This window comes from Mixophyes fleayi, chromosome 1, assembly GCF_038048845.1.
Source record: "Mixophyes fleayi isolate aMixFle1 chromosome 1, aMixFle1.hap1, whole genome shotgun sequence".
Classification (NCBI taxonomy): Eukaryota; Metazoa; Chordata; class Amphibia; order Anura; family Limnodynastidae; genus Mixophyes; species Mixophyes fleayi.
The window spans coordinates 112,402,900-112,414,702 of NC_134402.1; the positions used below are offsets into that span (position 1 = coordinate 112,402,900).

Genomic DNA, 11,803 nt, shown 5'->3' on the forward strand with positions numbered 1-11,803 from the left:
GTCTTTGTCTTTGAGTAGATAAATACATAGGTTGCAGAATTGATTAAGTAAGGGTGGTCCAAAGTCAACAACCCCTTTAATGACATCTGAAGCAGATAAAACTATGTAATGGCTACTTTGACGCAAGCAGGTGTTGGTTGCATTCTCTTGCAGGATGGAGGCAGCCTTGTGGGAGAAGTGAATGAAGATGGGGAGATGACTGGGAATAAGATTGCTTATGTGTACCCAGATGGAACAACTGCACTTTATGGGAAGTTTATTGATGGAGAAATGCTGGAAGCAAAACTGGCCATTCTCACATCTGTGGAGGAAGGAAAGCCACACTTTCAGATGGTTCCTGGCAGTAAGTGTAGAACCACCCAAATACATCAAGCTGATCCTGTGTGATCTGTCTAGGTGAAAGAACACTGTAAGGAAATACCTTTTATAATTGAGTATATTAAGCTATGGTCATTGCAGGGTGATTCCTCAGGCAAACATGCATTTTGTAGAGTTCTTCATTCATTTAGATACTGCTAGTATTGCTTTTACTGTCTATTTACAGTTTTTATTTTTATCAAACCAGCTCTGTGCTTAAAGCAACAATCTCAACATAAATAACTGGAAAGCTCTCAGAAAAAGTTTGGCAATTACCATTTTTCCTTGGTTTGTTTCTTCATTCTGCTATTAATGATTTATAGTTCTGCACAGTGGCATGTGACTACCTTGGCAACCACCGTCACATGGCACATGATTTAGTGAGCAGAGAGGCTTTAGATTGCCCCTTTGAGCTCTGTTTGTACTGTAAAATGCACCCCTCCTTCTCTCTCCTCTGCCATCACATGACATGCTGAGAATTTGTGAGTGACTGACAGCCATACTTTTATGTACTTCAGAGAGATTTTGAAAAGGATATAATGATTTGGAGGACATTAAGAAAATTGACAGTTGAATGATCAGAGGTATGCTTAAAAGGTACTTAACATGGTATTTAAAGGAAATAACTATGGGATTGCTGCTTTATTATTGGAATGTTCAGGACCGTACTGGATAATATTAACATTATCTAGATCAGGGAACAAAGGAGCAAAACATCAAAGTGGATTGGAGTCCATTCTATCATATTTTCATGTGTCGTGTGTGGTATCACATATACATAGGTACATGCAGCCACTAATTTTTGAGAACCAACTCCTTAAAAAAATCATCTGTTCCTGCTTTTGTGGATCCTGCTGGGATTGCACAATCACCAGTCTCCTTTATTGCAGAGCGGTGCTGACTGTTTTTTTTTGTTTTGTTTTTTTACCTGTGTCACTTATGTTTCTTTAAATATTTTTATTATATGTGTGTTTGTGCCACCCCATTGAAAGTATCAGGTGACTCCGATCACAAACACATCCTGAGCACATGTACGTATAAATTAAGGATGAGCGGGCTCGGATTCCGCTAATCCGAGCCCATCCGAACAGTGCGGATCCGACGGGATCTGAGCACTGTTCGGGAACTTCCGGGCGCCGAACGAAGCCAAACCGAGGCTATGACATCCAAGTCTCGCGTTGGATCTCGCGAGACTCGGATGTCATAAATACTCACCTTGCGGCCGCCATCTTCATTTCGCCTGACATCAGGGAAGAGGGAGGGTGTGTAGGGTAGTGGTGCTCCTGCGTGATCAGTGCTCTGTCCTTGCTGAGTCCAGTGGTGCTTTTGTCCTGTGCTCTGTCCTGCTGAGTCCAGTGGTGCTTTTGTCCTGTGCTCTGTCCTGCTGAGTCCAGTGGTGCTTTTGTCCTGTGCTCTGTCCTGCTGAGTCCAGTGGTGCTTTTGTCCTGTGCTCTGTCCTGCTGAGTCCAGTGGTGCTTTAGTCCTGTGCTTAGTTGTGCTAAGTCCATAAAAATTTTATAATTATTAAAATCTCTTCAAAATTACAAAAAACAATTTATTTTAAAAATTATACCAATTAATAAAAAAAAAAATATTTAAGCAGTTCCAGAGAATAGGTACTGCAATCTATATTACATTTACTGCGTTCAGTCTTTAAGCAGTTACAGAGAATAGGTACTGCAATCTATATTACATTTACTACGTTCAATTTTTAAGCAGTGCAAGAGAATAGGTACTGCAGTCTATATTACAAGAGAAAGTGAGGGAGGAGCTGGTAAACCATTGCGATTCCACCAAGCATGTAGCTCTTGTGGATGAAGCCCTTCGTACGCTTTGATGATATATTGTGGCCCCGGTACCAAATTGGGTACCGGGGCCACTCCACTACGCAGTCCAGATAGATGCGTATCCGATATTAAACTACATTCAGTGTTGGGGGCAAATCCAAAGTTAATGAAAATGACCTGTCATCGTCAAAAACAAGAGGTATTGACGCGCTAGAACTACACCCTGTATATGCTGCAGAGGATGTAGGAGCAGGCAGCTGTGCAGTGGAATTTAGACCAGTTGAGGGTGATATATTGTGGCCCCGGTACCAAATTGGGTACCGGGCCCACTCCACTACGCAGTCCAGAAAGCTACCTCGGTGCAACGTTTTGGACTGAAAAGAATATTGTGAGGTGTGAGGTGTTCAGAATAGGCTGGAAATTAGTGGAAATGATTGTTATTGAATGTTATTGAGGTTAATAATAGCGTAGGAGTGTAAAAAAAAATAAAAAATGGATTTTAGCGCTTTTTATGCTTTTTTAAAAATAAATCAGAACCCAAAACCCTAAATCATAACCAAAACCTTTCGTCAGGTGTTTTGGCAAAACAAATCAAAACCTCAAGCTAATCAGAACCCAAAACACTAAAAGTGCCCGGTGCACACACCTAGTATAAATGCAGTAGGGTCTGCAGTCTGCTAACCAGGGCAGACCCCTGTAAATGCACAATTTCTACCCCTTGTTTCTTATTTAAATATCTTGACCCACAAAGCAAAATCTTATTTTTCAGTGTGAGCAAACTTTCAGTTCATTACTGTACTACTACTTTAACCCTGATCCATGTGCTTTATGTAAAAAAACACAACTGTGCAAAAAATAAGCGCAGTAGGTCACGAAAACACATGCACAAGTACAATTTTGCACGTCCATAAATTACATTTAGAATGTGGAGTATTGAAGCACCAACACCATATTTTAAGAATCAGTTAAACATTTAATTATTGGGGTTTTCCTTTAAAATATCTGTATCCTCAAACATATTATTTGCTTATTTAAGCCTAGCACTGGAGAAGTGTATATGGTAGACATATTATTGTATTTGTTAGTGCAGACTGTGAACAGACTTGGGGATTATATTGGCTACCTCTCTGCCTCTGTCATGTTTTTGGTAATTTGCAGAGTGGCCATGGCTCCAACTATGTCACACTCACTTCCAACGATATCATACATATATCTTGCCAGTGGTCTATTCCTGCAAGCTTTTGTGTTGTGAGAGGATTATCGACAATCCATCAAAAACTCCAGGAAACCTACTCATAGTTTAAATGGCTGCTATGAAATTGACCCTAGTCTCTCTCTCTGTCTGTGTGTGTGTGTATTTTAGGGAATTTAGACTGTAAGCTCCAATGGGGCAGGGACTGGTGTGAGTGAGTTCTCTGTACAGCGCTGCGGAGTTAGTGGTGCTATATAAATATTTACTTTCAACAAATACAAAGAGATTTAGAGTTGGAGCTTTGACTTTTGTTTGCAGCATTTAATTACACAATTTCAACCATTTACCAAAATGTTCCTCTTTTCTTTTGTAGGTAAAGTTTATACATTTGATAAATCTACTTCATGCTGTATTTCTACAAGCTCGCTGCTTCCTGACCCCTATGAATTGGAAAAGTGAGTTGTTGTTTTTTATTGTGTAAAAAATTAGTTTAGGTGAAATGCTTTATTTAACATTGCTTATTGTTTTATAAATGTAATTTGTTTTCAGTGTATTGGAAGTTTAGTTATAGCACTGCATAATGCAGTGAAATAAATAAACTTCCCTTATAGGGCACCACATTGGTTAGCATTGCTAGCTTGCAGTGCTGGTGTCATGGGTTTCATTCCAACCAGGGCCCTTTCTGTGTGGAGTTTGTATGTTCTGCCCATGTTTGTGTGAGTTTTCTCCAAGAGTTCCAACAGGGGGAATTCTAATGTCCAGGGAAATACAGGGGAAATTACAGATTATATTGTCCAGGACAGTGCAAGGGGCATAAAGGTTTCCATGTCATTGGTAACATTGTAAGTGCTGACTGGCACCAATGTATTTTGCATACATCATGGATCCCTCTCTAAACAATCTCCCTTCAAGTCTCTCATCTCTTCACAGTCCTTCAATGTCCGCCGCCGTTTTGCCACTTTCAACACACTCCTTTGCCTCCTCCCCTTCCTCCTCCCTTACTGCCACTGACTTTGCCTCCTTTTCCACTTCCAAAATTGAGGCCATCAAACACTAAATCAATTCCTTCAATCGCTCTTTCGCAACCCCTACCACTCCACCCTCCTTATCTCCTGCCACCTCCTCTTGTGCTCCTTCTGCCCACTACGGGTGACAAAATCCATTCTTTTATATTATCCTCTCCATCCTCAACCTGTCCTGTGGATCACATCCCCTCTCACCTCCTCTGCTTCCTCTCCCTCACTGACTGCACCCATCTTGCTAACCTGTTCAATCTGTCCCTCTCCACTGGCATCTTCCCCTCATTCTTTAGACATGCTCTTGTCTTACCCTCTTCAAACTCCTCACCCTCACATACAAGGACCTTTCTAAATCTACTGCTTCCTACATCTCTAACCTCCTCCTATAGATACTCCCTCCCGCCCTCTGCAGTCAGCCAATGACAGTCACCTTTCCTCTCCAAGATTTCTCCCGTGCTGCCCCTACCACTGGAACGATCTCCCTCGTTCTATCAGACTATCTTCAAACTGAAAACACATCTGTTCATAAAAGCCTACCAGTCCTCCACTTAACCATTTTACCATGTAGTATACCTCATCCTCTTTCATCCTCCATCTCTCCTACTCTTGCTTCTTGCCCTCAGATGCCCTTACATTGGCTCACCACCATGTGTAAACTGTTTGTCTGCCCCTTTCCCTTTAGATTGTAAGCTCTAGTGAGATGGGGCCATTTTCCTCCTGCTCTCAGCAACTATAACTTTTGCTCAATATCTACAGTGCTCACCTCCTCCTTGGGCTTTATGCCCCATTACTCCACTCCTCCATTGTCTTTGCAGCTCTTTCAGTGGCTCTAAACCTGTTAGTTGCGCCCATGCTAATTGCCACAGGTTTACACCCATTGCAACCCAGGAGCTGTGTTGAGAGTTGTAGTGTTAATATGTCTACTGTATTGTACTGTTATGCCATGCACTTGTTTGTCCGCTGTATGGCGCTGCGAACCTCATGTGGCGCCCTGTAAATAAAGATTAATAATATTATTTTTGCAATATATGAGTTTAGAATTTATACAGTACACATAAACACCACCCTTATCTCATCTGCTAAAATCCTTCACTGACCTTGTTGGTCCTATAAAAAGATATGCTTTCCAGCAAACCACAGTCTATATCAAATATCTTCAGTCCTGTAACTCTTTATATAAAGTAACTTATTTTAATTTAAGTGATCATTTAGATCTTATAATGTTTTTTAATGTACATTAAACTTTGTTTCTTGCTAAGAGAGGATTTGTATATAAGTTTTCTGTTGTAGGACTTTACACATCTTTTCTAAAGGTGTTCTTAATTTAATTTACTGAGCTTACTATGCAATGTATATTGTTTTCATATTTCCCACCTAATCTGCCTTTCCTCTTGAAGTCTTTCTGTTGACTTTAGTTTAGAATAATTGGATAATTTTTTCAATCAGCAAATACTGCAAAAAGTTATTGCCCAAAAAAATATATATATATATCCGTCCATTACACAATATGGTTGTTTCTTCATCCACACCTCAACACCTTCCTCAATTATAACTTTAGAAAAGATAAGTCCCCTGTAATATTTTATAGAGGGGGGGGAAACTGTATGATTGAAAATGAAATACTGCATGCATAATATTTCTACATTCAGTTGCTATGGGACCATGGATGACGAAGATGTAATAAAATTGTAGATTGTAGTAAATTCACTTTGTAACCTATTAGGTCAGTCACACTGAACAGTGAATCACATAGAGGGGGTTATGGGGTGCAGAGGAACACAATTAGGAGAACTAGATGTTTGATTTGTATTAATATATTTTTGTATATATCTTACTACTAAGAAAATGTTGTTTATAGTTCACTCTTAATGCATTCATAGCTAAAAAATCAATTACACATGTTCTAAATTTGAAAATTATGCATTGTCACATTATGAATAGTTTGGTATATATTTTTCTTTTCTAGAGTATATGTGGCAGTCTCTTTGATTTCCAATGCTGGAGAAGGTATCTATGCTAAAACTGTCGCTGGGCCTCATACTGTAATGTCATTTTATAATGGAGTGCGGATTACACATCAAGAGGTAAGAGTTCTCCAGCAAGTGTTCCCAATGCTGGTCATATGTGGGAAACTCCTGTAATACATCTCTAGGGAGGGACATGCATACTCCCCAACTATCTCCTCAATCACACTCCGTGATGGATATGTGGTCACCGACCGACAATAGTACAACCATTCCAACAATACTATCTGTATCTGTACTCCCCTTCTCAACATTTCGACTCTATAACTTATATGGCTTGGATTTTTAAACTCGCTTCATTTAGAGCAGATCAGCGATGTTTCCTTTGGGAACATTTTGGTAATATATGACCTCCCAATTTACAAGTCTCCTGTGGACATTTAATCAAGCTCTAGATGTGGATGCCTACCCCCTCTCCATGAAGGAAGCTTTGATAATTCTTATTCTAAAGCCTGGAAAGGTCCCAACCATATTTTACTCATATATAACCATATCATTACTGAATACAGATATTAAATTCCTTGTCAAGATTCCCACAACTCATCTGAACAGTGTCCTCATCTCTATTATATATCTAAACTTGCTCTGTCTGCTGCCATAGAAAGTTGGTGATGATGGCTGTTGATGCTGCTAAATCCTTTGCCTCTGTGGAGTGGACTTTTTTGGGGGCTACTCTGCAGAGGTTCACAACCTGCATCCCTCTGAGCTTTTTTACCCTCTTGCCAACCTCTAACTGCATATCCACGTTCTGTTGGAATACACTGTATTCTGATAGGACTTTGAGAAAGGTCAGCGTGTTCTAATGCTGTGATTGTTCATACGATCTTTAAATCACAAAGAGCTCAATTTGAGCGCTGTTGCTTCTACATTGGTGTTGCCATGGAAACACATTGATGTCGTGATGACATCATCTGGACTTCCTCAAAGATGCTTTGGCCTCAAAATAAATACTGTTAATAACAGGACAGCTTGCACAGTCAAGTCAACAAGGATCTTGTACTAGCCACTGGAAGAGATTTGTGGTAAGTTTTAAAAGAGATGAAATCTTTCATCCAACAGAAGTGATTGTCGGCCTCAGAGTGGACAAAATAGAAACTGGGGATTGTACTGAACAATTAGAATGCAAGACGGATGAAATTATTACCTATCGGCATGCGCTGGAGGAAGACATTCTTCAGTTGAGACAAGATGCAGAAAGAAACGAGAGAACCCTGAAATTAGCACCTTGTCCAATAATCAAAAAATTAAGAATTATTCAAGGAGACCAGAAGTCTCAGACTATTCAATTTGAAAATGTCTAATCAAAGATTTTCCAAGACCTGTCACCAGCATCCCTTGCCAAAAGCTACAAATTTAAAGAGATGACACAAATTCTTAGCGCAAAAGTGTTGTCTTAGAACAAATTATGCTCTGTGTGCATGCAGGAGAAAGCTTGGAAGCTAGCCCGGGGATCTGGCCTTTGACACCCACTCAACGGAAACCCATGAACCAAGCACCAGCCTCAAATCCCCCTCAGCCACATAGGTCATCTAAATTGACTGGATTACAGTAGCCAAGAGATCGACTGGCTATAATCCCTGAAGCAGACTTCCAAACACCATTAATGCTAATATGATGTGTGATATAGACCTACCTGCTCTCTAGCTAAAGTTGATGATCACTGTCCTATATCTACCGGCCACATTACTTGTAACCTACCTATACTTGCTAGCTCATCACCACAATCCCTGTATTTCTTTTTGACCTACATAGGATTAATAGCCTGACTGACTGACCGGAACAGACCATATTAGATTACTTGCATCATATGACTTGGGACTTGTGTCCCTTTTGTTAAAGTGGACCCCTATATGGCTTTGAATAACGAACGATGCTTCCCAGATATATATATAAAGTAAGATCTAATAAAGAAATTGATTGTCCAGATATCGATTTTAAGGATTAATTTTAGCTTATTTACAAACTAGTGACTATATAAGGAACAAAGAATGTGTGTGTCATAACACATTTGGGGAATGGAGTACCACTGGAAAACAACAGCAGACCTTGAACATGTTTCACACACACACACACACACACACCACCGGTGTGATGCACACTGTTTTGAACATTCCAGTAACCCTATCACTAGCAGTGCTATTAGAAAACCATTAAAAGTTTGACTTCTCAGACCTATAGCCTCCCACTTCTTGAGGAGTTATAGGAACTTTCAGTTTATTGGTTTTAGTGATCCCTCTCGACATGGTAAACCTTGTGGTATATATTTTATATTTTGGTTAATGACCTGTGTGTTCTTTCTTCATAATTAATTACTATTGTTAAGGAGGTGGCATACTAATCTGGTGGCACTCAGCTAGACAAAGGTGCACCCTCGGAACCCCTGGCAGATAGGTCACCAGCTGACCTTGTGCACTAAAATTCCCCCAGAAACTTTTTTGAATCTCTTACCGATTTGTTGCTTCCAGTTTTTCATTTTTCTCAACACTATTGGACCACACACCGTCTTTTTATCTCTGTGTATTACACTTGCAAGGTGGTTCTTCTACAGTATCATTGCTGAAAGGCAATCCCCTTCTCCCACCCTTCTCACTGCTCTTGTTTTTATCAGATGATAACATCTCTGGTCTATCAAATTACTTCTCCTCATCCACTTGCCAATTAAATTATTTCCTGCTTCACAAACTACAATGATCAGGTGCAGTTCATCCTGAGTCATAAAGCGACAACATGAGGCGCAATGTTGACCTGATTCATGTAATTAATATATATTTTAAATACCCCTTTGTGTTTTTGTAATTTGGTCCAGAGAAAGAGCTTAACCGTATCTCCTCATTGTTTGTTGGAAACATTGAGCAGGTTTGGAATTCAATAGTACGTCCGTCTAGCGTTCAACCATTATATAGGAACTCCTCAACTACAGTCATGGTCAACAGTGTAGGCTCAGATGTCATAAACATAAGTAAAGACATGAGAAAAGAATGACTCCTCTCTTCCCTGAAATTATCCATGATGTTTGAATGGCTTACTGTGACTGAGCTTCTACAGACATATGAGGTATAATAGTGGGCTCCCATGACCGTAAGTGATCTTTGTTTGCCAACAATATACTCTTTTCCCTTACATTCCCTTATACCTTATTACCAAATTTATTTAGGTTCCTAATTCCTATACCAAATCATAAGCTCATCCCTTCAAGGGTCATGGTAGCCCCTTACTGTCTTCCTTCCAATTTAAGTGGCAGGCCACAGTATCAAGTGTCTGTGAATACAAATTACCCATAACTATAAAGCCCTCAGCCCAGCCAGCCCCTGGTGTTAACAGACAAATGGCCAAATTGTTATCAGTGGCTAAATGCTCCATGTTGAAAACATGGAAGTAACCAGAACCACACTCCATGACTACCCTTAGAGACTTTGTCCGGTATATTGCCCACTTCTCTCCAAAATATGAATATTAAGTATCTCCAAGTAGAGGACCTGTGGATTTTCATGAACTGGCAAGGAATGGATTGATTGATTGATTGAATCTATTCATTTCATACCTTCTAATAGATAGCCATGGGGGGAAGGGAGAGAAAAAAACTGTAAAAAAAAAAAAAACTTTGTGTAAATCCATTTATGCTAAAATCTGTTTCTAAAATCAGCTACTAACATACACCTTTTTGTTTTTTTGTTTTTTTCCATTAGCTACCAGCTTAGAGGCCTGCCTTTCCCCTCTTGCTGTGTTTATAACCCAATATTCCTTTTAGGAAAATAAAAATGTTTAAAAAATAAATAATTCTTAATTTCTGAATAACAGCATTTACAGTTGTTGCAGCCACAGCACAATACGCTGTAAGTAAACCCAGGCTGCTTCTTAAATACCCAGCACAGTGTTTCCCAAACCCAGTCCTCAGGGCCCCCTAACAGTGCAGACAAGTGAAATAATTAGTATAACCTGCACTCCAGCAAGGAGATAAGGAAAACATGCAATGTTAGGAGGCCATGAGGATTGACCTGTTAGTGCCAGAGGAATTTATTCTGCTTTACAACTTGCTCTTCTTATGACTTCTGATTTCATCACTAGGTTGACAATAGAGACTGGTCTTTGAATGGCAACACAATTTCTTTAGATGATGAAACTGTAATTGATGTACCAGAGCCCTACAATATGACTACCAAATATTGTGCATCCCTAGGACACAAGGCCAACCATTCCTTCACCCCTAATTGCATCTATGACACGTAAGTATGGTCCTTCTTCCTATCCCCCTGACCGTTCTAAAATGTATGGTGTTATATCCCCATACTAGTTATTCTTTTACAATCTAACAATTTGCCAATGGAAACAAAAGTGACATTGCTAAAGTCAATTAGAATTGATAAGTAAAGGTGTCAAAGCTTGTACATTTCACTCATGTCAAAGAGTGGTGGTGGAAATGTATTAATAGATTCCCAGCAATAGTCAGTCACTTCATAGTGCTAACTATTTACACATAATTTCAGTCTTTAATAGGGAACTACAATCTGTTTTATGAGCCATATTTTTAATGGTTTTGCTTATTCATGTTAATATTTTTGGGATGTATAAGTAAACTCCTTCCACTTGCCGTGGTCTCCTATGAGCAAAAGAAAATGCACCATGCTTATTACACTCCCGGGTGGACAGATGTAGCAGTATCCTTAATGAGCCTAGATACCTTTAACTGAATAAGTTACACCTTAAAATATCTTTCTTCATAAATGCAACTTGCTTTGTTACTTATCATTCTTAGGTTCATGCATCCCCGGTTTGGACCTATCAAATGTATCCGTACCATTGCAGCTGTGGAGCAGGATGAGGAACTTACTGTGGCCTACGGCTATGACCACGACTCTAGTCCAGAGGCACCAGGATGGTACCAGAAGCAGCTAGAGGCATTTCAGCTGTCGCAGCAGAAGTGACCACTGGCAGCTGTGCATTGGGATACTGGATCTATGCATTACGTTTCTACTGAAGATTTCTGGACATTTAGAGACCACAGCAGTCCTAACTCCTTCCTGATATTTTCAGATGTTAGATGCTATTTAATAACTAGGCAAAGTATTGTGGTAATTAGTTTTTGTTTTTTTGTTGCAAGAGGGAAATAAAATGTGTTTGTTTTTTTTGTTTTTTTTCATTTGAGAGGTATACATATTAGGATACAAAATATACAAAAAAATTGTATATATGATATTGTGATGGTTACAAGGTAACTGCATTTTAATATTGGGCAATTCACTAGAATACCTTCTCTATCGGTGAAGGTAACATACAGTATTACCTAAACCGGACTACTCTGTTTTGTTTCGGTACACTCTATTCCAGACAGTAATATGGAGTTTAGTTTACATGCAACACTGAGAAATATGATTTAAAAAAAAATATTGGAATGCTATTATCCAGATGATTTGAAAAATGTTATCT

General features: G+C 39.4%; 1 protein-coding gene across 3 annotated transcripts in view; it reads left to right on the top strand.

The window, feature by feature from the left end:
- Positions 1 to 11,503, top strand: part of SETD7 (SET domain containing 7, histone lysine methyltransferase) — a 34,198-nt gene extending 22,695 nt beyond the window's left edge. Inside the window, exons 4-8 of one of the 3 annotated variants that reach the window (XM_075199609.1) lie at positions 154 to 343; positions 3,710 to 3,791; positions 6,322 to 6,439; positions 10,445 to 10,602; positions 11,133 to 11,503. In XM_075199609.1, coding sequence (XP_075055710.1) covers positions 154 to 343; positions 3,710 to 3,791; positions 6,322 to 6,439; positions 10,445 to 10,602; positions 11,133 to 11,301 — 717 coding nt within the window. In that variant the 3' untranslated portion in view covers positions 11,302 to 11,503. Of the gene's footprint in view, positions 1 to 130; positions 344 to 3,709; positions 3,792 to 6,321; positions 6,440 to 10,444; positions 10,603 to 11,132 lie in introns of those variants that run through there. The other 2 variants (XR_012688641.1, XM_075199621.1) reach the window with 2 other exon arrangements.
- Positions 11,504 to 11,803: the final 300 nt, after the last annotated feature.